Source organism: Mugil cephalus, chromosome 16 (genome assembly GCF_022458985.1).
Source record: "Mugil cephalus isolate CIBA_MC_2020 chromosome 16, CIBA_Mcephalus_1.1, whole genome shotgun sequence".
In the NCBI taxonomy this organism is placed as follows: Eukaryota; Metazoa; Chordata; class Actinopteri; order Mugiliformes; family Mugilidae; genus Mugil; species Mugil cephalus.
The window spans coordinates 20,298,264-20,325,328 of NC_061785.1; the positions used below are offsets into that span (position 1 = coordinate 20,298,264).

At 44.2% G+C, this 27,065-nt stretch overlaps 1 protein-coding gene across 2 annotated transcripts; it reads left to right on the forward strand.

Annotated features, from left to right (window-relative positions):
* Window positions 1-448: 448 nt before the first annotated feature.
* Window positions 449-27,026, forward strand: taok2b (TAO kinase 2b). 2 transcript variants are annotated; one of them, XM_047608521.1, is made up of 20 exons: window positions 449-1,028; window positions 3,940-4,080; window positions 5,644-5,715; window positions 5,823-5,924; window positions 8,751-8,796; window positions 8,904-9,000; window positions 9,303-9,416; window positions 10,674-10,765; window positions 10,907-11,000; window positions 11,966-12,047; window positions 12,449-12,616; window positions 13,174-13,380; window positions 14,090-14,304; window positions 14,440-14,617; window positions 14,746-14,874; window positions 15,181-15,384; window positions 15,671-15,910; window positions 21,906-22,118; window positions 24,133-24,315; window positions 25,123-27,026. In XM_047608521.1, the coding sequence occupies exons 2-20, from the start codon at window positions 3,949-3,951 to the stop codon at window positions 26,071-26,073; spliced, it is 3,519 nt and encodes a 1,172-aa protein (XP_047464477.1). In that variant the 5' UTR covers window positions 449-1,028; window positions 3,940-3,948; the 3' UTR covers window positions 26,074-27,026. The 2 variants fall into 2 exon arrangements, with proteins under 2 accessions (XP_047464477.1, XP_047464476.1); XM_047608520.1 differs by lacking the exons at window positions 21,906-22,118; window positions 24,133-24,315; window positions 25,123-27,026 and having other exon boundaries at window positions 15,671-20,064.
* The last annotated feature ends 39 nt before the right edge of the window (window positions 27,027-27,065 follow it).

Here is a 27,065-nt window from a genome sequence, read left to right on the forward strand (position 1 = left end):
TCCTGAGGAAGTGGAGTCAGGCAGGTTGGAGAATTGTTGGAGAAATGTTCATTCAAGTAGGAGTGAAGGCCATGAAGACTGGGAAGGTTGTAGGGGCTAAATTGCCCTTTTTGAAAAGATTTTTTTAGGACTTTTTAGGAATTTAACAACTGTGTCGGATACGGGACATATAAATCACATCGAAACACAATTACACAATGAAGAAAATAACATACATCATGGGGGTAGGAGTTTACAGAAAAATATTACATTGCTCACAAACTTTAAGAGTTTTGAATGCTGTCTGATTAAGGGAGAACGTTTACCCTTATGTATGTAAAATTTAGCCAGTAATAAAATGAAATTAATGACGAATGTTGCGTTTTTGAAAAGATTTTAAATCCGTGTTTGGTGAATCTCCTCGGTCACGTGGTGGCGGTGTTCCTAGCTGCCTGCCTCCGAAGCGTCGAAGAAGACCACTTCCGTTTGACTTTCGGCTCCCGCCCCGCTCCGCCATCATGAAGTCCTGAACAAAAACGGATGGCAGTCGAGCAAAATGGGGATAACGCGAAGTGGAGATGAAATCCACCGACGGCACTAACGCAATGACAGCGCACAGCGGGTAGCGGAGCGGAGCCGTGGATTTACATGAATCGTTTTCCCATTGAAAACGTCCCAGGCAGCTCCCGGCGTTGCGTTATTTAGTTAGCCGTGCTGCTAACAGCCGCCAGGGCTAGCCCCTGGTTTTCTTTGGAGGAGAGCTCTGCTGGTAGCTGGCTATAGGTGAGCTGGCAGCCGTCACTCACCCAGCTGTCACTTCAACAGACTGCCACTTCGCTCATGTCAAGCCGTACAGGCGTGCTAGCTGTCCAATTGACTGGGAGCACCGGGATGGCGTGGAGTTTAAGTGAAAGCATCGGCCGACGGAATGCGGCTTGTTCGTGTTGAGTAGACGCCAGTGCCGAGGAAAGGGGGGGTGCGACCAATATTTTCCAGCCAGGCCGGTTAGCTAGCTCCAGAGCTAGCTACAGTGGATCCCAAAAGCCACGGTAAGACATGTTATAAATCATTCAACATGGTGAAGCAGCCGAATGCGCATCTCCACCTCCGTCTGCAGGGGAGAGGCCGGCTAGCTTTATTAGCCACATCACTTTCAAACCCTGGAGACGTTGACATTGACGTACAAGCTTTTGTTGGCCTCTACCTGGAGTTGTTGTCCAGCTACTGTTAAAATACATGTCCTGTGTGTTTGGTGAGCAAGAGCAACGATAGCCTAATTGACCAGCCGAGTGCAAAAGCCATCAAGCCTGCTCAGCTGAGATGCACACTGATCGTGACAGTGAAGGCAAACTCACATCAAGACAATTCCATCTCTGTCTCTCACACCAGACAAGGACAGTACGCGTTTCTGTTTCCCACAATGTGCCCAAGGTGCTTCAAGGCTGTGAACTGAATGTAGGTTAAACAGATCATTCTGGATGAAGGCACATACATGTAGCATGTGGAGTCTTTCATGGATGGATTCTTCTAACACAGATAAAGAGCTTGGCTTTGGCTTGGTTGCAAGATTTAATGAACTTCTCAATTTCAGAGGGAACCAGCCGCTTCCTCTTTGACAGTAGAGACAAAATGTCCATGAAAGAAGTGTTTCGACTGATGCTTGTTTGCAAATACTAATGGCTCAATTGCTTAATTATTGACTTCTTAATGCATACTGTTAAACTAGTATTTCAATCCAGTCTGAGAGGACCACAGATCACCTCCTCCAAAAGGATCATACGTTTGAATCACATCTTTGTGACACAGGTTTAACATAAAGTGAACATTTAAACAGTCATGACCATGGATTTAGTGCAGGATGCAGATGGTTTTTGCGAGTGTACCTGACGAACTGTCAAGTGAGTTTGAATTGTAGCCTTTTATGCACAAACATCACAGTTTGTCACAGTGTCAAGTTCAACGACACCCAACCAATATAGAAAGTGTATTTGTCCTTTCTGCAGCCGTACTGCAAAAAAAAACAAAAAAAATGAAGCTGGGTGTAGAACCACTGTGACTGTGAGTAAAATGGCGTGTTTTTATGTAGCGCACATCCTCTATGCTACCACAGTGTAGTAAATTAATAATTTCTATTCATTTTTAATTATGAAAAACAATTTTAGACACTGAATGCCCTACGCCAGTAAATTTGGTCGTCTGCATTTGAAAAGGCGGTGTCTGATGTCGCTGTATGATAAATCCCACAGTCTACAGTGTCACATCACCTGACTATAGGATGCAAAAGAAAATGGATCATATCAGTCATCAACATCAGGCTTTAAAGAGCATAATATATTCAGCTTTGGTCCTTAGTGCCTCTATAACAAGCGTCACTTGTTTAGATGTATTAACAGATTTGCTCACCTTTGAGTAGCTTTTCCAAAAACTATCCAACTCTATAGTGAAAGTAAATCCTGTGGTCACACTGTTTCTACGCACTAGGCAAATCAAATCACAGGCCAGATAAACTGAACGAGGAAGCCTTTATTTTCTTCACATGTACAGCACAGTGAAATTCTTTCCTCCACACACAGATTGTTAATGGTTCAGTTTATGTTATTAGCATTTCCAGTCATTCACCTCCATGACTGCACTACTTATCGGTTTCCATCTAGAGCCTGCTAATCCTCCTCGACCATGATCGCCGCACATTCATTTGTATATTTTGTTTGCGCTGAACAGTGTCGTGGCGCCGTCGCTGCAATGTGAGCTCGCACACAAGAAAGGAACGACGCGACAGTTCAGTCCGACTTCGGAGGGTTTGGTTCGCCGTTGTTTTCCTTGAATGTGCTACCCGCTGAAGGACCAGTCACGTTATTGCAGCAGAGCAAAGGCTTATTTAGCATGTTCTGAAAATAAAAAGCAATTGTTTGGTGGTTTGAGTCACACTATATGAGTCAGGAAAAGAACCCTTTCCAAAAAAGAATCGCTGGAAGACATTTTGAGACATTTGATAGTCTACAGAATACAGCCTCTGTTGAAATGATGGTCGTTAGCTATTTTTGAGTGTTACGGTGTTAAATGTAAAAAGGCAAAGTAAAGCAAGCTTTGTTCAGCCCCGTGTTTCTGGAAGAGAGACAGCTGGATGTCGATGGATGATTGAATAGGTTGGTGGACTGATGGTCATTTGAAGCTGATGGACACGGGATGTTTTCCATCTGTATGAACTAACACTGATTTGCATACTCGCTTGCCAAAACATTAGGTACACAAGTTATAACTGTAATAATGTGCAGTTTTTGTGACACAGTCGAAGGAAGGTGGTGGTTCAACTGTGTGAGATTGTGTGATATCACTGTGTGATATTTAGCCCACTGACTGTAATGATGTTGACTATTACTGTTACGTACAATACAATAGAACTACAAACAACAACGTCCCAAATGAATATGTACTGAATACCATAAGCTGAAACTGAGATTTAATGCAGAACTCTTATATTAGAAAGCATTTGTTTTCACCAGTGTACCTAATGAACTGACAAGTGAGTCTGGTTTGGTATTGGTAGATCTTTAAATGCAGTTGTAGTGTAGTAAAATGCTTGTAACGCACAGACCAAAGTGTCTCAGTCCTGTGAAGTGGAAGCGCCGCATAGAGTCGACTAGTGTGTTTGTCATTGGTGGGATTTATGGCAGCAGTTCAGCTTTATTGTTGAACAGTAAAAGTGCTATTTTTAAAAGATTCATGTATTTATTTGTTTGTTCATTTTTTTGTGTGTGTGGTGGTTTTCGTTTCTACTCCTGGATGAAATGACATCAGCTGCATCAGCGTATACGATTTCCCCAAGAGATCCAAGCGCGCGTCCAGTATATGTGACAGACGAGAGCATATTTGCGAGGCAGCTCATGTTTCCAACACAAACGCTGGTAATCCTTCCAAATAACAGACGCTCACCCAGTGTGTCTCCTCCGCGCTCACCAGGCGCTGGCCATGCCGTCGAGTGTGCGGGCCGGGAGCCTGAAGGACCCGGAGGTGGCTGAGCTGTTCTACAGGGAGGACCCCGAGAAGCTCTTCACAGACCTGAGGGAGATCGGCCATGGGAGCTTCGGAGCGGTCTACTTCGTGAGTTACTTTCTTGGGGCTACGGTGTTTTAATACGAAAGTGATACTGGTGCTGCAGTGGCCATAGTCTGCATGCACACACCTTAGAGCTCTTATGTGTAATTATTGTGTTGATATGTGAGATATACTATATGTGATCACTATAATATAAATTCAGATGCTGTTATCCCTTTATAGCTTTGAATTATGCATCTTGTGTATGTCAGCTGATCGAATGATATTTATAAAACTAAGCATTTAAAACACATTGTGCTGCACAAATAGAATGTGAAAATTTAGATTGTGCATTTTAAATTAAGGAGCAGAGTGAGAAATAATTGGGTTTGGTTTAGTTGGTAGCTCTCCTCTGAGGTATTGAGCTAGCTAAGCAAGGCATTTATCATATTTATCTTACTCAGCCAGTACTCAATCAATAAATAATGTAAGCAGTGTCATCCAAATGAAATGAAAATCTTCTGTATTGATTGTTCTTTCTTTTCTCTGGCCGGACAAAATCACCTTGGGCTTTGCTACTTCAAGATGAATGTATCTAGATTTATTTTTGGCATTGCTTTGATCAAAAAAAATCAATTTAAAGATGTTACTTTTTAGTTTTAGCAGGTGAAGTGCCATCAGAAAAATAGATTTTCCGATTCAGTTAGGAAAAAAAAACGGTATTGATTTGTAAAATCCTTGGATTCATTTATTTTTTCATGTCCTGCGTCCTCTTGTCAGAAGTATTCCTCTCGCGAGATTAGCTCACGTGCGTGGGAGATTCAAACCGTGACAGAAGCTGCCTCTCTGAGTGAACCGTCAGGCCTGAGAGCTGATGTGTGGCGGCGGTCTGGATTTTAAAAGTGGGACAGAAAAGAGAGGGACAAAAGCAAAACTAGATATACCAGTTAGAGTTCAAATACCACAAAAGCAGACAGCGCAGATTTGTTTAAACTATTATACCGCAAAATGAATCAGCGTTGATATCGTCTGGTATCTACATTGGCAACACCCAGCCCTGTTTCTAGAGGCTGTTTTTCCCACATCATTTAATTCGAGGTCCCGTCATTTAAATGTATTTATTGATGTGAATTTTTCAAGGGTCGGGCAACGAAAAGGTTAGCACAGAAAACCAGCTGTGGTTAAAAAAAGAAAAAACAGGGATGATAAGAGATCATATCCGCTTTAAAAGTGGCGACGATGCTTGGATAAGAGCGAGCACGAGGTGGACACACCGCAGGAGAGAAGCAAAAAGCAAAAACACGGTGTCAGTTGGGGACAAAGAACAACTTGACGGTGGTGGATGAAAATCCCAGTTTAATGAAGGGTGAAAAAAGAGCTAGTCACGGATGAAGGGATGCATGGTAGAGGACGAAGAGAAGGGAAGAGGGAAGGAAGGAAGCTCAGCAGAGATGCTGGTTTTATGTAATAGTGATCTCTTTGTTGTAAAAATGGCCGATGAATCACAGTGTTCTGAAGTGCTCGGTGAAAAAGGGGCTGTGAGCCAACTGTCAGGAAATAATGCTCATCTGATAACAGGCTATATCTGCTCCCACAATGACTCTATTGTCTCTCACCTGTCCACACTAGGCCCATGACATCCGCACAAATGAGGTGGTGGCCATCAAGAAGATGTCCTATAGTGGCAAACAGTCCAATGAGGTAGGACTCAATAACTCTTAAATCCTCGATTCGTTAGTCAGTGTAAGATCAGTGCGTGCGTGGAGGATGTTTGCTCGTCTGTGACTGTGAATCTGCTTGTGCTCCAGAAATGGCAGGATATCATCAAAGAAGTGAAGTTCCTCCAGAAACTGCGCCACCCCAACACTGTTGAGTACCGTGGCTGCTACCTGAGAGAGCACACAGCATGGGTGAGTGTGGGAAATGCATCATTTTACATGTGGAAAACATGCTTTTCTGTGTGTTGAAGTTGTTTCTTTCGAAACACAAAGGTCTTCAGCAGCCACTTCACGCTTAACAAGTTAATGTCAGGTTTCGCTCCACTTGCATTTTCAGAGTGTGTGTTTGCAAAACTAAAACACAGGCGTTGGTCTTTTTAAACACATTAGTCCAAGAATTCAACTTGAAACAAAAAAGTCCCGTCTGTCAGTTCTTCTTTCTGCCTCATATGAGGGCTACGCAAAGTACTAACAGCAATGAAGGCTGACTGTGTCTGGGCCGAATACTAGTACTAGTACGAAAACTAGCATGTATGTTCTCTGTCTGTGTCTCTGTCTGTGTCTCTCGTGATGTTTGATACCACTGATTTCCTTTCTGATACGATACCGAGTAAAATTCAGGCCGGTATCACTGATACTGATCCGATACCGATAGTTAGTGCAAATACACCCTAACACATCTGGTAAATCTATTTTATTCTTATTTTAAACTGGGAAGTATATTGAGGTAGTGGCCTCATTTATTATGTAGACGAGCTGATACAACAACAGAAAAACCAAACGGAGACACAGTCATACAAAATATGTGAAAATGCTGTTAATAAGACCATTAAGATAAATTACTGTTTAACCATTAAAAACTACTATAAAATTAAAACTTGCATCTTAATCGGTCTTTGTCAGTTAATGACACGCCCCCTGTCGCCATTTTGGATGGTTACCAGAGTATAAACAAAACACGAGCAGATGACAAGGGAGGTTTAACTGAAGATGGAGAAAACAGAAGAAAAGTTAGCAGATACCAAGACAAATTCAGCAAAGATGCCAGTTCCAGGTACTCGGCCAAGTCGGTCACTATAAATAATATTGATCTGTTCGACCTGAGGGACAACGGCTCTGATAGGCAGCTCTGACGTAGAGCCACTGCCTCCAACTTCTTCCCTGGACGTCACAACTGTCTGGTTCTTGGCATAAGTGCGTATGTTTTCGAGGAGTTTAGCCATTATAACATCATAGACACTTCTCCAGCCGCTGGGTGCAGGATCTGTTCTTTCAACTGGTGGTGAAAAGACGCAAAACCACTGACACAGCACTAAAGTGCAGGGACAATAAAAATAAACGCATCTTTCCTGTGTAATAAAGCACAGAGCGAGAGCTGCAAATGTTGATGACTGATGTTGATCATCATCATGAAATGATACTGTAATGATCACCACATAACTTTCACTTTGCACTATTTTCATGCATAGTTTGTTCTCTGAATCTAACGTTATTTGATTTATATGCACAACAGATGTTAATTTAGTGTAAATTTTCTTTTCTTCTGTGTGAAGAATAAAGTTTGAAATGTGATTCATCTGTGTATCTTTAAACTATAACTGGGCACTGGTTGGTGAGCTGCTTTTCTAGTTTCCTCCACATCTCTAGCAGATAGCTAACACCGAGATCTTTTTTTTTTACCGTTTAAATTACTACCACATCCTTTCTCGCAACCACCCGAAAAATGGCGCAAAAGACCCAAAATACTTTGAAAGTGCGACGTCACCTGACAAAAACCCACTCTGACACTGTGCTCTCCTCTTCTGGCCTCCTCATCATAAACGTCTCATATTGTGTGTTGTGGGTTAACCTGTGGTTTAACCTTTGGTTTTACGAGTTTTGTTGTTTAGTTACTTTCTGCTGTGTTCCTACATTACCTTAAATGACTGAAGTATCGAAAATATCGATATTTTGATTTGAGGATCAATTTTAGAGCATAAAGATCCAGTATTGATATATCAGTATCTGCACATCACTACTAAGTAACTCTTATACCAGCCGCTGGCTGGAGTCTGTGTTAGGTATAGAAAAAGACCAGGTACAAACCATTGTACATGAAGCTGAAAAATGAGGATAGTCTTACTGCATAGTTTGCTTCTTTTCACTTCAGTCGTCTTTTCATACATTGGTTTACTTAACTGAGCAGCCAGTTATGGATCTGTGGATCTATCACTGACACACTCTGACACAGATTCCAGCCAAAACAAGGGCCACAGACCAGCCTGTCATAGGCCACTGAGAGCAGCCGGCTCTGTGTGTCACAGCCTTTAGTTAACGGTCCAGTGGACGACAACACTGATCAAATCCTTTGTATTCACATTTGCGTGACTAAAGTTTAACTTACTTATCTCAGCATCAGACCGTAACAGCCCCAAAAAAAATCAAACCAGGTTCCATTGCTCTTTCCCCCTCTTTCACATTCTCTTTCTCTCAGTTAGGAAAACAACAACAAGCGAGACCAAGATTTAAATAAAAACAGGAAGTGTTGACTCCTCGTCCTTATATTGATAGCGGTGTCTAGAACTTCCTTATTTTGTCTATGAGGCAGTGAGTCGTAGTTGCTGCAGAGTCTGTGTTTGGTCATCTGTGCCTCCGAAACTTTGTGAGACAACACAACCTGGAACAAGAGATTAGATTTAGTCCCTGGTTCCTCTGTGCAGTTTTAGTTCCACACAGCCTAAAAAGTTAAAGTTGATTTTTTTGTTAAGAAAAACAATTAAAGGAATTAGAAATGTGTTTTTTATTCTTTTAAATGAAACTGTATTCTCAGTAACGATGAAAGCTAATGCGAGTCTGACACATAGTTGGGGATATTTGGGTTTCACATGGTTTGGGTTGAACATGAATTGACAACAGATTTCCACCTTTAACAAATACACTGAAGTCTCAGGGAATACACCTCTGCTCAAGAATGTAAAAGTCCTCCATGTCCAGCACTTTCTTAGGTTTCAGTCCAACCCCCCTCTGTTTTTCCCCTAGCTGGTGATGGAGTACTGCTTGGGTTCGGCTTCCGACCTCTTAGAAGGTGAGTAGGACAGAGGAGAGTCCCTTCAGTAATTACAAAACACTAATGAGTTAATAATGTATATCGACTACATAAACTGATATATTCTAACGTGTGCCCTCATCCAGTCCACAAAAAACCCCTCCAGGAAGTGGAAATAGCTGCCATAACCCATGGTGCATTGCAGGGATTGGTGTATCTTCACTCTCACAACATGATTCACAGGTAACCCCCCATTTCTTTTCTCACTCTCTGTATCTATTCTGCACTCCTCCCCCACACTTCTGAAAAGAGACAAAACAAATACGGGGGAGAAAGCACAAACTGTGCCGCCTGAGATAAACTCACGCAGCTTACGCAACGGTGTTTGTGCTGACGCCGCTCGGCGACACATTTTAGTGCATCTCTCTACTCCCCATCCTCAAACAATGCGTTTTCTCGCTCGTGTCACTCTCTTTGTTTTGTCTTCCTCACATTTTTTCCCTGACCTGTCATTTTGTCCTATCTGATCATCTGTGTCCTCTCAGGGACGTGAAGGCAGGAAACATCTTGCTAACGGAGCCGGGTCAGGTCAAGCTGGGAGACTTTGGCTCTGCCTCCATAGTTGCTCCGGCCAACTCCTTCGTGGGAACACCTTACTGGTAAAACATCGCTTTTCGCTCACAACAGTGGCGACGTTTGACGACTAATGGTGGATTCATTCCTGCAACTCATTACTAATCGTCAGCTTTGACACACAAAAGCAAGCCAAGTTGCCCATGCTGTTAAAAATATCATTAGCTCATTCCGAGTGCATTTCCTTTCAATGATTGGACAATTGCTGCTTTACATTCACATTAGTATTCCTCTGAAGCATGGAAGTAGAAAAACAAGTTGTTCAGACAAGTGTTTGAAAAGATGAACAAAGATGTGGGCAGCACCCCAGTCTCAGTCGTTCTCTTTTATTGAATCAGCTCAGCATTGTTTCGTAAAGCGGATCTCTTTGTGCATTGTGACTGATGCAAACTCATACGTCTTCACCAGAGCTTTTTATTTTACGTGCAAATACCTAATCTGAATCGTTCCACTTGTGCTGGAAAAAAAAAACAAACAAACAAAAAAAGAAAACGTGGAAATGAAGCAACCGTTTCACAACGCTGTGAGAAATTTCTTGTTTCCTGTTTACCTCACAGTTAAAGCCGTCCACCGTTCCTTCGCTTGGACTCTTTTAATTTGAAGCAGAAGTGAGAGATGTTTTTGTTGACGGTAATTTGACACAATGTAAGGAGAGTGGCTGTGAGCATGTTCAGGAAGAAGAATGACTGTATTACATGGTGTCACTGTGAAGAGTTCAGCTCAGAGGATGAGCTCCACCGCTAAATAAAGCTAGTATGATGTAACTGTTAACTGGCTTTTTCAGAAAATGGCAAATCAAAAGTAGATGGATTTGATGAAACTCTCATACTGTTACATCAGATTGAAACCAGACTGCTGTAGAGTTTTTTTTTTATCATTCATTAATGGTATGTAATCATGCGGGTAGCACCTCACACCTCTCACCTCCATCTGAAAGGCTGTGCTTCATTTATAGCTGCAGTTTTGAAACGAAAAGTTTCCGTTAAGTTGCAGCTTACTGAAAGTCTGATTCAATTTCATTCCAAGTGTGCAAGTTCAAACATGGAGCTACTCCATTCTCACGTTTATTAAAAGCAGCAGCTTTAGTTTTAGTAGCGATTACACCATTCAGCCGCTACTGTCGTTACTGTAAGGAGCCTAACCCTCGCGCTAATGTGTGTTCATGCGGCGCTGACGCTGGACATGACAGCGAGCCCTGGGGTGCTGTTCTCCCTCGGTTCAGGATTAAAGGAAAAGAGCTGGAAATGAATCGCTGCCGCTCTATTGTTGTTTCCTCCGTGCAGGATGGCCCCCGAGGTGATCCTAGCCATGGACGAGGGTCAGTACGACGGGAAGGTGGATGTGTGGTCACTTGGCATTACCTGCATAGAGCTGGGTAAGAGACGGGGTTTCTTTTTTTCTTTTTTTTTCTTTTTTCGTGTCGACAAAAGCATCCAACCATTTCCTTTTACTTTATCCTTCTCTTTATTTACCTCGCTCCCTCTGTCACGCTATGTCGTTCTTTGTCACTCTCCAGCGGAAAGGAAGCCTCCTCTGTTCAACATGAATGCTATGAGTGCCTTATACCACATCGCCCAGAATGAGAGCCCTGTGCTGCAGTCTAATCACTGGTGAGATATGATGAAACCTCTTAACCAGATTCACAATTATTTCTCTTTTATCCCTATTGATTATATTATCAGTGGTGAATTCATAAACATGTTTAGGGTGGAGGATAGATTGAATTTGTGATTTCACATTCCATTACCAAGGGATTCGTTGACAAGGAATTATAAAGACATTCAGATTTGAAAAATTATATTTATATCTTTGATTGCAAGTGCGATCAGAAGGTCAAAATTTCTATGCGAACGTTTGACAATAAACAACGTTCTTGCACATTGACAACAGTACTGCCAACAGTCAGTACGTTTACATGCATGTGAAAAAAACTAATTATTGCCTTAATCTGACTTTAACTGGACAACTTAAGTGCATGCAAACACTTTACTCCGACTAAATTCAGGTATTCTCCTTATCCGATTAAGACACCCAGGTAATGCGAATTGGAGATCGATTTTCTCCGGTAGAATACGACTTAATCAGATTTTTAACTGGCGTGTAACCCCGGAACAAAAACATCCAAGAAAGCCGGTTGAAGAAGAAGAAGGTAAACAGCCAGTAGTAGAACCAACTTGGTGTTATTTCAATTGCTTGTTTATTATATGACGTAATAGGTTAACCGGAAAGGGAGCTGTATTAACCCGCTGACAAGACACATATCGCCACCCAGTGTGGAGGAGGACATATGCCAGTTATTCGATTTTCTCTGTAGCATGTAAACTGGGACAAGTTTTGCATTCAGAAAGTCAAATCAAGCTGTGCATGCAAACACACTGAGTGAAAGCAGTAGGAGTCGTTCAGTCTTGCTGAAGGCGCAACACCAGTGTTTATCACCAGTACGTTATCAGAAGAGGAAACACTTAAAAGGGGTTTTATCTTGTTCTTTGATGTTGCTGCTGAGCGAACCGTAAAACCTGCTCTATTTGTCCTAACATAATTTATGCCTTTATGACAACAATTTTATATTTTTCAGGTCGGATTATTTCCGCAATTTTGTGGACTCCTGTTTGCAGAAGATCGCCCAGGACAGACCTACCTCTGATGTGCTGCTCAAGGTACACGGATTACCTGATGATCAGGCTGTTGATGATTATCTTCTGCCCATTTATCAGGTTTTGTTGCTGTTGGTGAAACAAATAACCTTCCCAGCACTTCAGTTTCAAAGCAGATAATCCTACTTTTTACTCAGGAGTTCACTGAGTGGATAGTGAGAGCCGTCTATATATATATATATATTTTAACTTTAACCACCTCTTCGGCCCATTACTATATCTACATCAGCTAGAACATGTTTCTGTTTTTTTCACTATTACTCACACTGCTTTCATGGAAATGGACAGAAACATAATGTTTCCTTCTCGTCAGTTAAATTATTAAAGTCATAAATACACAGAGGCTTGCCTCCCTGTGCCTCTTTTGCTTTTTACTCATCCTCTCATCCCCTCCATCCACCCAGCACCATTTCCTATGCAGAGAGCGTCCCGTGACCGTTGTGATGGACCTGATTGCACGCACCAAGGATGCTGTCCGTGAGCTGGACAACCTTCAGTACCGGAAGATGAAGAAAATCCTCTTTCATGAGGCGCACAACGGCCCTGCACCAGAAGGAGGCGACGAGGAAGAGGTGAGGATGGGACAGAGGAAGAGGAGAAGGCTGCAGGGACACACGAGGGAAAGAAGATGGCCAGTGGCACTTCAGGGTCTAATTTATGTTCGCCTTAAACATTACAGTGGGGTACTTTTTCTTTCCAGGATTGACTTTGCATTGGCTGTATGTTGGTAGGACTGTAGTCAGGTGTACTAGCTGCCTCAAAGACAGACTGATGAACCAAACCGTATTTTTAGAAAGCACCATCAGCATCTGGTAAAGCAGATGGTATTAGCCTTCATCCTGCCTTTGTATTGAACTCAGCTATTTACATACGACCCCTTTGTTTCCATACAAAGGTCTTTGATAGTAGTTGGCTGTTCCCCCAAAAGGAAATGAAAGAATTCAGAGAATGTGGGGCTGCACTTTTCAAGACAGGACTATATTTTACTACATGTCTGCTCAAAGAGGGTTTTCCTAGTATAAGAATGTGTATAGAAACGAGCCGATACTTCATAATCCCTGCAAAGCAAAGAATTCGTCTTCACCCCGAAACTATTTTGACAAAACGTCCTCCTTTCCCTCTCCACCAGGATGTGGAGCAGTATATGCTGCGCACCGGCACAGTCAACAGCATGGAGAGCTCGCACTCTCTGCCATCCATGTCGATCAGCGCCAGCTCCCAGAGCAGCTCAGTCAACAGTCTGGCAGACGGCTCCGACGACAGCGGGGAGATGGCCATGATGCAGGAGGGAGAGCACACCGTCACCTCCAACAGCTCCGTCCTGCACAAGCCCCTGGTCAGTCCAAATGTCAAACTGTCTGTGGGTGGATTAGTTCTCTGATGATCCCTTCATCCCACACCCCTCTCAGACACCATGTCAGCATTAAAGAGCTCAGTGTGGCCCTGAAAAGAGAAAACCATCATACTTCTGTTATATGATCAAAGAAGTATTATAAGAAAACCATTCTATTGTTGTTACCATGTGTTTCAGTGTAATACTATTTTACTTTACACTGATTGTGGGTAATCTACGGAGGAAGCCATTCTATCATTATCAGACAGGTTTCATGTGTGCATACTTGCACCACCTACAGGAAAAAGAAGGTAACAGCAGCCTCAGGTTAAACCCGCAGATACACAGCAGAGTTGTAAATTTCTGTGTTTCCATTACCCCTAGAAATGTGTAAAACCTAAGTATCACAATAAAAAGCTAATAGAAACGAAATTTCGAAATTTCAGAGATATTTTATGTAGCATTAACTGTAATGGAAACACAGCTAGTGTTATCTCCAACAGAATAAAGCAGAAAATCTTCACACTACTTATTAGCAGGCCCACAAACATAACACCAAAGCAGCTTCCAAAGCTTTTAGGCTCGGTGGACTTCCTCTTTTTTATGTTAAATGATTACTAGGATGACACTCAGTTAAAGTTTCCACTTTGCACAAAATGTGTTGATAATGTGTGATATATTTTTTTCTGCTCCACTTTTTTCCATGTTATAGAGCCATGACAACATCTACGATGACCCCTATCAGCCAGAGGTTGACTCACAGCGAGAAGCTTCGTCTTCAGGTGGTGGCGGCGGCGGAGGGGGTGGCGGAGGGGGCAGACGTAGACGCGGCCGAGACCATTTTGCCACCATCAGGACGGCCTCGCTGGTCACCCGTCAGATCCAGGAACACGAGCAGGGCTCTGCCCTCCGAGAGCAGATGTCTGGGTAAGTGGGTACGGATGGTGTGGGAAATAGAAATCTGTTACTTGTTGTTGAAGCACGTTTTCTCAACATCACAAAGTCTGATCTTTCCCGTTCTTCAGTCTTCAATCTAAATTCCTGTCCCGCGTTTCCTCACAGGTACAAGCGAATGCGGCGACAGCACCAGAAGCAGCTGATGGGCCTGGAGAACAAACTGAAGTCAGAGATGGACGAGCACCAGCTGAGACTGGATAAAGAGCTGGAGAACCAGAGGAACAGCTTCTCAATGGAAGGAGAAAAACTCTCCAAGAAGCACCAGGCGATACTGGAGAAGGAGGTGAGCTGGTGAATGAACGGTGCATGAATGATGGTTAGACAAGTGAAGGAAAAAGGTGTGAAGTTGTTTTGGTTGAACGGAGTTGTTGGATTAATGGGAGGAAGAGTGACACTGTTTGCGTTTTACAGACAAAGGCAGTTCTGACTGAGGAGAAGAAGTTCCAGCAGCACATCCTGGCCCAGCAAAAGAAGGAGTTAACCAGTCTGCTGGAGTCTCAGAAGCGGCAGTATCGGCAACGCAAGGAGCAGCTTAAAGAGGTGCTTCTGAGTTGTGTCACATCATGTCATTAATCAGCTTCCTGCCACACAGCAATATGCTGAGCAAGGCTTTAGACAAACATCCGCAGTTAGAGAAGTACGGCCTGAAACACAATGTCTGTTTTGAATACATTTCCTGCAGCTGAACAGTTTTCTGAAGCTGCTGACATTTTTAGTAGAAGCTCGACTTCCATTCGATGCCAGCGCTCTCCTGGCTAAATTTACTGTGTCTACATAAACCGCGGGGATCCTTCAGCGTCGCCTCGTACCAATTTAATTAACACTGCGCCATTTCATCCTCTCAAGGAGCTGAATGAAAACCAGTCGACGCCAAAGCGAGAGAAGCAGGAGTGGTTGGTTCACCAGAAGGAGTGTCTGCAGCAGCATCAGGCAGAGGAGGAGGCAGGCCTGCTGCGGAGGCAGAGGCAGTATTATGAGCTACAGTGTCGTCAGTATAAGAGAAAAATGCTGCTAGCGCGTCACAACCTGGAGCAGGACCTGCTCAGAGAGGTAATGCATTTACGTTTGAGAGGCATATCGGTTTTAGACTGAGAATCCAGTTCTCCTAGAAACATTTGAAAAGATCTTCTAGGACCCAGACCCATTATTGTCACAGTAACATAAAATACTTTTGATCTATTGTACTTTTTATACTTATTTAAATAGACACTTAAATGCTTTTGTTTAGAGTCGATCATCAGTTGCTTCTCTAAAACTGATCGTTCCCTAGTGTGTGGCCACTTTCCTCTCCTCACAATGTTACTCTACCGCTCCACTCCTTTCTTTTCATCCCCAGGATCTGAACAAAAAGCAGACTCTGAAGGACCTGGAGTGCGCCATGCTGCTGCGTCACCACGAGTCCACCCAGGAGCTGGAGTTCCGCCAGCTGAGCTTGGTGCAGCGCACGCGGGCCGAGCTGATCCGCACTCAGCACCAGACGGAGCTCACCAACCAGATGGAGTACAACAAGAGGCGCGAGCAAGAGCTGCGTTCGAAACATGCCGTGGAGGTCCGCCAGCAGCCCAAAAGCCTCAAAGTGAGTGAGAGCGCCCAAAGCCAGGGGTCTCCCGAGGAGGGAGGAGGCCAGTCGACAGAGGGGCCGGGCGGCAGCTGGGACAGAGAGGCGGGAACGGTAGAAGCGATGGAGGAGGAGGAGGACGACCGGGGTGGCGAGTTAGAGAAGGAGATTTATGATGTTGAGGATGAGCTCGATGGAGCGGTGGTGGAATTCAGAGACGGAGATGTTTATAGTGGAGAGGAGGTGGACGGGGTGAGCGCCCCCGTGGTTGAAAGTAAAGATGAGGTGGCTGAGGAGAATGGTAAACCAAAGGGAAATGATGAGGGAGAGGACGAAGATGAGTGGAAAATTGGTGAAGAGGGAACAGAAGAGAGGGAAGTGGAAGGAGTGCAGTGGGAGTACGAGGAGGATGATGGTAAATCTGCGCATGTAGACAGCGATGAGGATGAGGATGAGGATGAGGAAGAGGGCAGGGGGGTGGCGGACGGATGTCCGTCAGAGCTCATGTCCTCCATGTCCCCAGAAAAGAGGCGGCTCCGCGAGCGACAGATCGACGAGCTGTCGGAGTTCTACTTCCCCGACGCCCCCGAGGAGCTGGAGGCCGTACCTGCCCCCGCTCCTCCCGCCCCACCTCCCCCCCAGACGTGCTTCCCTTCGCTCTTCTCTCACGCTATCTGCCTCCTCCTTTCCCTCTCCGCCGCCGCCCAGCCCTCCAACCTCACCCTGCTGCTCCTCTCCATCTTCCTCCTCTCCCTCCGCCGCTCGCCGCCTCTGCCCTCCGTGGCCTCTGTCCTCCTCTCCGCTGAGCTCGCCTTCTTGGCGCTCTTCTTCTCGTATCTCTTCCTCCGCTCCTGCTGCTCTCTGTCCCTCTCCACCTACCTGTCGCTGAGCCTGTGGGCCAACGGCCTCTTCATTTTAGGGCTCTCCTTCAGCCTGGGGATTTATTACATCCCCATGATTCTGATCTCAGCCTCCTTCCTCAGCTCTCCCTCCCTCTTCCTTTCCCTGTACTTGGTGGTGGTGCTGATTGTCAGGCCGGCCCGTGACTTCCTCCAGAACGCGCCGCGCAAAGTCAACCGCCTCTGCATGCGGGTGCTTTTCCGCCTCCCTCGGCCCCTGTTCGCCATGTGCCAGTCAATCCTGGGTGGTATGGCTGAGCGGAACCTTTATGAGATGTTTCCCAAAGCTGGCCGCAACTGGGGCGTGCGCCAGTCCAAAATCCCCGTGCCCTTGAAGAGCTTGCCCTTAGAGTACCAGGCTCGCCGCAGTAGCCTCGCCTCTCCCCTGGCCTTAGGCTACCTCTGGGTGAAGCGTTTCGGTCGACGCCCCCTCGGGGTCCTGGCAGACCTGGCTAACTCCATAGTGCTAAAACTAGCCAGGCGGGTCGTCAAAAAGCTGCCGCCCAGCGTCAGGAGCAGACTCCAGACTCTGGGCCTCTTAAAGAAGGAGATCCCGAGCAGGTTGCCGCGACTGCTACCCAGAGAGATCAGAGAGAGGAGGATGAGGGAGAGGAGGAGAAGAGAGAGGGAGAGACAGAGGAGGGAGGAGAGGGTGAGGATGTTTCGCGAGGATACGAGGTGGGAGTGTGGGTTGAGGCGAACTTCGTCCGGAAGGTTTGTGAGGGGGAAAATTCGGCCGTGGAGATAGGAAGTTTAGAAAAAAACAAATCAAATGAAAGTGAGGAAAGGAGTGCGAGTGAAATGGGATCAACTATCGTTTTGTCTTTTTGGTTTGGGTCCACACGTCTCTCATGATTCCCAAAATGGTTTCTGGCCACATTTCTCAAAGAGGAGCCGGATGGTACCCGCGCACACATACACGCGTACATGTGTGCGCCGGCCGCCGAAGCTCATCCAAAAACGCGTGCACCCGTGCACACAAGCCATACTGTTAAATCAGTGGGAACAAGCAGCTGCAGCCACAGCTGCTGCACCGAACCCAGTGAAGTTAGAACATTTTATTTTGCTTTTTGTAAAAGTTCCTGAAAGTATCTTTAATTTTATTATTTTGCTCTTAATTTGTAAGACAAATATTCTAATGGTTATTTTTGAGACCGTTTTTGTGCAATCTCGTTTCTCTTTATAGTGCTTTTGTTTCGCAGGGTGCACTGTTTCCTCAGTGCTTAGAACAAATATTACAGTGTTACGTTGCCCCGTGGTTAGAATTTCACTCCCCGAAGCTGAATACTGTGAAGAAGGACACACAATCATTTCACTAAGATCATCCTGAACACTAGCTCTCAGTCAGTCAGTCTGTGTAAAAAAAAAAGTGCAATAAACAGCTGAGTAGAAATATCTTGGACCATTGATTGAGGACTAAAACGTTTTTTTAAGTCTTTACTAGATTTAAAATAATGAAATATGGGGCCATTTAGCTGGAACATGAAGCCTATCCAGATAAACTCGAGTAAGTGAAAGCCGCGGTTCAGTCCTGAATGCTGTAATTAAACAAACCGCAGGTGAAACCATCATCTTTCTTCTGAGCCTGCAGGGTTTTTTTGAGGACTACTACTGTATATTGTTAACCTTCTTAATAAGATTTCCATGCCTTAGTTTAATCCGTATATGTATCTGACGCCTGTGACTTCCTCCTGAAAATAGGGCATTGTGAATGAAAAGTTTATTAAAGCAGAGAAACTTTCCAAGCGGCTAAAAGTCGTCGGACGCATACGGACCCGGCTGTAAACCGGATACTACAGATTCTAAAAGGAAATTAATGATGCATTCAGTGTCCAGTGCTCCTTTTAAAGCCTAACGTTAGACGGTATCCAGCTGCTGACTGTGACACGTGACTCTGTTGCTGCTATGGTTCAGGACTTCACAAACGTGCTAGCTTCAACCCGACGGAAACCAGTGAACCAGCCCTGCTCACGTTTCTGAATGTGAAGGAGCAGGGTTGTGTCTGACGGTGCAGCCGGTGTCCCTCTACTGTAGCTCACCACGCTGTCTCAGACCTGATGAGATTAATATTAGAAGGTTACACATAAGTGGTCCTCAAAAAGATTCTCTTAGACTATTTGATGGCTCCGCGTCTTTCACATTCTAGTTGTTCTTTTATTGCTCTTGACGCAATAACCTTGTTAAGATTTACCGTGTAAACAAGCTTCCCCTGACAATCAAAAAGAAGAAGAGTGCCCAGTTCAACCGTTTGCACAAATGTGAGGAGGCTGTTGTGAAGTGACATTTCCTTCATCTCTAGCAGAAACATGAGAAACCAGAATCTGCTATGAAAGAAAAAGCTATTTAATATCTCAGTGTGACTTAATTTATATGAAGCCATTTAGACAATCACATGATATATCATTTAAAAAAAAAAAAATAATGATGAAACTACTGAATGTGAATGTTAAGACTGAGCAGCTCAATTATCAAATGAAGAGGCTGATAAAGTAACATAAACATAAAGATTTGCACTGTCCAAAACACCAATGAACATGTTGATTGAGGTCTAGCGTAGAGGATTGTTATCATCGATTTATCAGAAACCAAAGATGCTGTTTCAGTTTCAGGTGTACTTCAGTCAAACCTAAAAGAAACTAAAAGGTGCTGCTCGGTCCCCTAAACACCAAAGTGCTCCGATGAGTTCATGCAATGAAACGAGTTCAGGTGAAATCGTCCCGCTGTGCCGTGGAAACGCGCCAGGGATCACAAACGAAAAGGATTTAGGACTAAAGTGCCGCGTGTGTCGCGGGAAGGCCACGTTTGAGCCGTTTACATGGAGGAATATCAGCGAGTGTTCAGACTCGGCCTTAACTGTAAAATGACCCGTAAAAGTAGGGCACATTTTGTTTTTATATATATATAAATCCATATAATCTGCATTTCGAAGTCTAGCTTTAAAAGAGAAGCTTCAAAACAAGCATTGTTTTATCTGAATGTACTGTGTTTGCCATTGATTTGTGTTATTCTCCTGTTTCCTGTGTATGTTTACATGTTTGCATTCTGTTTTTCAGTTTTCCACAGAGTTATATCACTTTGAGTTGTTTTTATATATCTATTTAATTTATGCAGTGTTTATTAGACTGCATTGTGTCTGCAGACATTTTGTCGTCCTTTTATTCTCATTTCAGCTGCATGAGTGTTGGTGTACTGTACGGCTGTGTGCTCCCAGGCATAGAGAAACATTTTGTCATTTTTCTTTACACAAAAATAAATTCTTTTGTGTTGAATTCATTGTTTGTTTTTATGATTTTCTTTTTTGTTTCCATTTTTTATTACCATGCCTCCATTCGTTTGCTTCCCTCCCTTATTGTATGGAAGTATTCCTTTGACTTCCTGTTCGTTTTCTATCATCACACATACCTGTTGTAACCCTCCCTTTGTCTAGTATCCACCAAAGGTCCCGGAAGGTTGCGCTATTGATAAAGTTTTTATCATTTCACTCCATATTTGATATGTCTGATCAGAAGCTGGAGTGACAACTATTTTTAATATAATATATATATTAAAATATATAAATATATTGTACTCTTTCTACCTAGAAAAGTTAGTTTTTCCTAAAAATGGCAACAGGGATTTTTTTTTTTTAAAAGAATGATTGTTCAGTTTACGTCAAAGGTTTGATAATATATGAATGAATGATTAGACTTGATGAACATAGCATAGTGACATATCTTTCCGTTTCTATTCGTGTTCAGTTTTCTGAGGTTGCAGACTGAGTGAGGACATAAATAATGTCAGAGCTGCAGGTTAAACAGACGTCTTGAGTCATAAGGGAAACACAGCCCAAAATTAAAGACGGCTTAATGTCCCATTTAATAGAACGGCTAATTAAACCTGTGATATCTCCTATAACAAGGCAACAAGTCTGCTGTGGTAAATGTCTCGTATTTTTCCCCTAAACCTCTCTAGAACTAACACTTGATCGGACCTTTAGACATTATTTTACATAATTAGGACTGTTTATATCGTTTTATCAATATCAAAACTGCATTAGAACCACTCCATCCATTCACAGCTGCCTATTTCTGTTGCATAAATACACTTGAATTACAAACACTCCACCGTTAACACAGGCCTTTAAGCAGTTGTGAATATTTCATAGACTAGACAGGCAGCCAGGGTTCAGGCTGGTCTCTTAACAGACTTTAGTCCTTAACTGCCAAGTGCATGACTAAAATAGCTGTAATAATAACAAAAGCAGAGCTCGAAAGCGATAACGTTACAACTCGAAGCCCATCTGAAAAGTGTTTTAAAAGGTTCTCTACCATTACAATCAAAGCTAAATACTGCACTGCTGGTGTAGTTTGATTAGGAAAACAATCATTCTTAAATTTTGATTCAAATAAGTGCTTGATGTCAACTTGTCCTGAGTCCAGCCCCAAAGCTCAGAGAAAATTCAGGAACTTCTTGTGAGATTTAACCTCCTGAGACCCAAGCTTTTATTTGGTCTGCATTTTTAATTTCTCCGCAGTATTTGAGATATTAGTAGCACCCAAGACGTATCTAAACTCAGCATCATCTTTGAACAGGAAGCAGTAGTTATATATATATATTAGTCCACGTATGTGCACACTGGTATTATTTAATTATTTATATTACAAAGAAGTCACCAATGTGTGACGGGTTTAAATGGAGCGGAATAAGGTGCAATAAAACCAAAAACTTCACGTCCCCATATGAGGACGCAGGGCCTCGGGAGGTGTAAAAAATTGGTCTAATTTGACTAACATATCTTTTCATGAAAGATCCAACCACTTACAGTAAGAAACACACACGTGTGTGTGTGTGTGTGTGTGTGTGTTTCCAGACCCTTTAAGGCTTCAAACTTGGGTTATGTTTGTTTAAATTAATTGCAAAATCCATTTAATTTGTCAGACAAAGTAAAGGAGACTGTATGTCTGTCTGTCTGTCTGGCCACGATGTCACTGTCCAACATCCAACAGGTATTTATGCTCTTACTTAAACGTTATTGATGAAAAGTCCCATGTTAAACCCATGACTGTGTTCACATGTGGAACCCCACAGGAGCTCTTTTGGCCCAGCTGCTTCCATGTCTCTTCTCTCTCCTCCAGTCCAAAGAGCTCCAGATCAAGCGCCAGTTCCAGGACACGTGTAAGATCCAAACCCGTCAGTACAAGGCGCTGCGCAACCACCTGCTGGAGAACACGCCCAAGTCGGACCACAAGGCCGTGCTGAAGCGGCTGAAGGATGAGCAGACCCGTAAGCTGGCCATCCTGGCCGAGCAGTATGACCACTCCATCAATGACATGCTGTCCACACAGGCTGTGAGTAAGGCAAGGAGACGTCGTTCGCTTCACACTCGCACCACACCACCACTGCTGTGCCTGGCTCGGGGGCCGCCCCGCCCGCCTGTCTGCCCGCCTGTCTGCCAGCCAGCCTCCTCCTGTTCCTTCCCTGCAGTTAAACAGCTCCTAAACATCCTTTTATCCTAAATTCATCTGCTTTGAGACTCCTGATGAAATCTGAATTAATAGAAAGTTCAGCTAAACTTCAGGACTAAGAACACTCACCACATTTTTTTTTTAATCTCTAGAACTGCATTTGGTCACTTTAATTGTAGTTTTTTAACACTGTCAGTCCTCATACAGCTACATCCTAAATGACACCTCTGTCCCCAGGAAGTTTTATTCCCCCTTTCACACCGTGGGTGTGGAGTATCTGGCTGCTAATTGGAAGATGAAAATAGCATCAAAACAAACTATATCAGATTTACATCTTATGAGCTTCTGGTGGGCACCGCCCACACATGTTCCAATTAAAAACCAAAACTGGATGACAGAACTCTTCACAGTCTTAAATTACCCTCAGTATTATTACATACTTACAGTGTCACAGTGTTTTGAAATGAAAATGCCAGCAGTCTGAGGTGAGTCGCCTTCACATCCTCTTAGCTTCTTCAGATAATTAATTTCAGATTTTTCTTGACTAAACATCCAAACGCCCCAGAGGCCACAGAAAACCCTAGTAATTGGGGCCGTGTCATTTTATTAAACAGAAATCTTTGCATATGTTTAAACAACAACTAAAGGTTAAGTTAGGAAATAGCAGAAAAATACAAACTGAAATTAGTTTCAAGGGTCGGTGGTGAGGGTCACTGCCCTCTCTGCTCCACGATGACTTCATATAGTCACTTAATAGCGTCCCTCAGTTATCCTCTTAGAGTGCAACTCATGGATACGGGCTTTAGAACGGATGAAACTTTGCAGGACGGGGACGGGACCCAACAAAATGTCTGGTTCCCTTGAATGACATAACCCCTGTGGTACTTTAATTAGCCCACATGGCAGCGGGCCACGTAAGCCCAGTAAGCCAAATCCCTGCTGTCCTTGTTTGTGCACACATGTACTCACTGTGGTTAAAGTCGGTTTGGGAAGGTTTCCCACACACTGATTAAACTCAACCCTGGAGTCAGAAATACACCGACCAGGCATAACATTATGACCACCTTCCTATTATTGTGTACATCACCCTTGTGACTCATTAGAAACTAGACATGGGTCTTCTGAGGGTGTCCTGTGGTGTCTGGTAACAGAATGTTGTTAGTGGGGGTCTTTTGGTCCTATGGGTTGAGATGAGGGGCCTCTGTGGATCATCCCACAGATACTTGATCAGTCTGGGATCTAGTGAGTTTGGAGGCCAGATCAACACCTTGTGAAAAAACTGTTACTCTTAGCATTGTTTTTATTATAAATTATAAAAAGTCAATCAGATTAAGAAAAAAACTTCCCAATAAAGGAAGAAACCTTGAGAAAAAGGGATGCCCCTCCAGGCTGATTGGCAAATGCCTGCTTACCTCCAACCTGTGTGTTTTACTGACTTAATGTAAATGTATACTAATTATTAGAAGTATTGGTGGTAAGCCAAAACTTTGAAGAGGATGAAGGATGGTGAGTAACATCCACATGAATGCCAAGTCAATATATATATATATATTATATATATATATATATATATATATATATATATATATATATATATATATATGTATATATACATATGTATATATGGTATATACAGTAGTATATATATATATTATATATATTTACTGACATATAGGTACACACCAATCAAATTTTCTAAGCACCCGTTTTCCCAAACCAGCAGCTTGCACAGCTCCTCTGATCCTCTCCTCTGCTCTCTTGCGCATCTCCCTCTCTCTTTTTTATGTCAAAGCCTCTCCTCTTCGAACCCGGTCTAACACAAAAACACATCAGTCCCCACCCAATTGCGATAAAATTTCATTTTTCATCACGCTCTCTCCCTTTCCTTCTCTCTCAGCTGCGATTGGACGAGACCCAGGAAGCGGAGTACAAGGTGTTGCGGATGCAGCTGCAGCAGGAGCTGGAGCTGCTGAACGCCTACCAGAGCAAGATCAAGATCCACACCGACACGCAGCACGAGAGAGAGGTCAAGGACCTGGAGCAGAGGGTGTCCATCCGCCGGGCCCTGCTGGAGCAGAGGGTTAGAGTCCAATCGCCTTTATGAAAGCAAAGCTCCTTAGAATGTAGAGAGGGAATTTGGTGAGTTTCAGGAAACGCTTTAGCAAACGGAGAACATCGGAGAAGTGGATATCATTCATCTTCAAAGGGAGTGAACTATTGACATCTCATTTAGACAAAATCGTTTACTATCTAACGGATGTTGAGACACTTAAAAAATGTTCTCAGGCATATTGAATTCAATACATAATTGTATTTTCTGTTAGCTAAAAAAAACTGAGACTAAAAGCTTGCTACCTTGAAAGCGGCCGCCATAAAATACAGTTTGTATTGTACTGTACAACTGGGCACCTCCATCTGCTAAGACCTTGAAAGCTCCAGAGAAAGTAGTAGTAGAATGAAACATCCATGTCTTCTTTTACAGCACAGGTCTTCAACATGGGGTCCGCGATCCCTAGGGGATCAGAGGAGGTGCTGCAGGGCAGTCGTTAAATCTTTAGTTGATTAAACATTTTTTAAATATTTTTTTAAAAATTTTCCCCCACAATTTTCTGGCATGGCAACGCTACTGTTGCAAATTTTCGAAATTAAAAAATGGATATTTGGACCTGTGTATTATTTGAATAGCTTAATACTGAATGCAAAATAATAATAATAATGTATATTTGTAAATGGCACTAGGACGAGTTTACTATAGAACACATACAGTAGGTATAGGGTCACTACTTAATCCTTGGCCTGAAAAACGTTGAAGACTGCTGATTTACAGCATTAATTTGAGCTCTAGTCGAGTGCCAAGTCAGAAACTGACCACACTGTCTTCTCCTAGATCGAGGAGGAGATGTTGTCCCTGCAGAACGAGCGTTCTGAGCGGATTCGAACCCTCCTGGAGCGACAGGCCAGCGAGATTGAGTCCTTTGACTCGGAGAGTCTGCGTCTGGGCTTCAGCAACATGGCGCTGGCGGGCATCCCCAGCGAGGCCTACCCCAAGCAGGGCTACTCCAACGCTCCGCCCTCCGGCGGGCGCTCGGCGGGCCACTGGAGCCACGGCATCCACCCGCAGAACGCGGCCTCTCAGCAGCTGTCCCGCCGCAGCCACAACAGCAGCAGCAGCAGCAGCGGCATCGGCAGCGGGCCAGGGGACCGCAGGAGCGAGGCCTCCTCCTCCTCCTCCTCTTCCTCCTCCCACGCCCTGGGAATGGCCCTGGGGCTGGGCCGAGACGGCAGGGAGGCGCACCACTCGTCCCGCTCTTCCGCCTCCTCTTCCTCCTCCTCCTCGTCGTCCTCCTCTCACCACCAGCGCCACCACCTGCCCCAGCACTACCACCACCAGAGCACGCCGCAGCTCTACCGCGAGCGGGAGAGGGATCGAGATAGGGAGCGGGAGAAGGAGAGGGAGCGGGAGTGGGCCGGAGTGCGAGGCTCCGGCGGCGACCTGGCCCACCCACACCCCCTGCCCTTCTCCCATCACCTGCCCTCGCGCTCTTCTTCTCAGTCCCTGGCCATGCTACCTCCCCCTCCGCCCGCTCCCCCCTCCATCTCTGGCCCGTCCTCCTCTTCCTCTTCCTCCTCCTCCTCGCAGGGGGGGATATACGGAGGCGGCGGCTTGGCGGTGCGTGGTGCCCCCAGCCTGATGGCCCTGAGGAACAGCCCCCAGCCTCTGAGGAGGACGGCGTCCGGCGGGGGGCCCGGAGGCGCCGGCGGCAGCGACGGCGTCCTGAGCCGGAGCACCTCGGTCACTTCGCACATCTCCAACGGCTCCCACATCTCCTACTCTTAGAAGGCAGCGGGATGAGAGCACAGGGGGGCGATATAGCGAGAGGGGCGGGTGTGATTTAGTACGGTAGCTGTCACAGGTTGCATCTCAATACTCTCAGCTTGCTACCTTTCTTTCTCCCCTGATCTCAACTCTCAGAAAAGCTGAAACCTTTTTTTCACCCCTTTCCCTCTTAACGCACAGAAAGAGATGAGCCCAAATCAAAGAAAGGACAAACTGACATTATTGAGCTGCACCCTGCCTCTTTAGACTCAGGGTGGGCAGAGAGGGTTTCTCCCATTCTCACAGGTATGAAAGAGGGAGGGTGGAATGTAACCACCTGTGATACCACTACATCACGGTGATATTAGATTTAAAAAAAAAAAAGAAAGAAAAAGACAAAAGGTGGAGGAGGAGGTTTCCGTTTTTATCTTTGTTGCCGTCTGTATAAAAGTGAGATAGGACGCGTGAAAGGTCGGACATTTAGCCTTTTTAATTCCTCCTGGAGCTGCGGAGAGATTGGACGGCAGCCGTGTCTTCTTCTATGATGTTCTGCGCTGGAATGGAGAAAGAGAGAGGACAGGGAGGGAGGAAAAGGGAAGACAAAGTTTTGTCGCATTGTGTATGTACTTGTACGTAGACTGTAGTGTCCAGATATTAACTAGCAAGCGCTCGTTCAAATGGACTTCAGAAATGGGGATTCCGAAAAAAAAAAAGATTGGAAAACAGTTTTTGTTGATTTATTTTATTTTTTGTTTTTGGTAATAAGTGTATTTAAGAAAACACACAAACACAAAAAAACTAGTCGCTTGGAACGTCACCAATGCCTTTAAGGGGTTCTTAAAGGGATGTCGTGCCATCAAAAATTTTTATTTGATGACTGCAAGATGATTTAAAGCCGAATACAAATACACAGAATGTTTGTAAAGTCAAGAGACTCTTCTAAAAAAGAAAAAAGAAAAAAAAAACACCTGGGACGACGACGACGACGATGAGGAATATTTGTGTGGACGTGT

Coding starts and splice junctions, on each gene's coding strand:
- taok2b (XM_047608520.1), top strand. CDS start 3,949: ATGCCGTCGAGTGTGCGGGCCGGGAGCCTGAAGGACCCGGAGGTGGCT. Junction 14,305..14,439: donor CTCCGAGAGCAGATGTCTGG/GTAAGTGGGTAC, acceptor GTTTCCTCACAG/GTACAAGCGAATGCGGCGAC. Junction 15,385..15,670: donor AGCAGGACCTGCTCAGAGAG/GTAATGCATTTA, acceptor TTTCATCCCCAG/GATCTGAACAAAAAGCAGAC.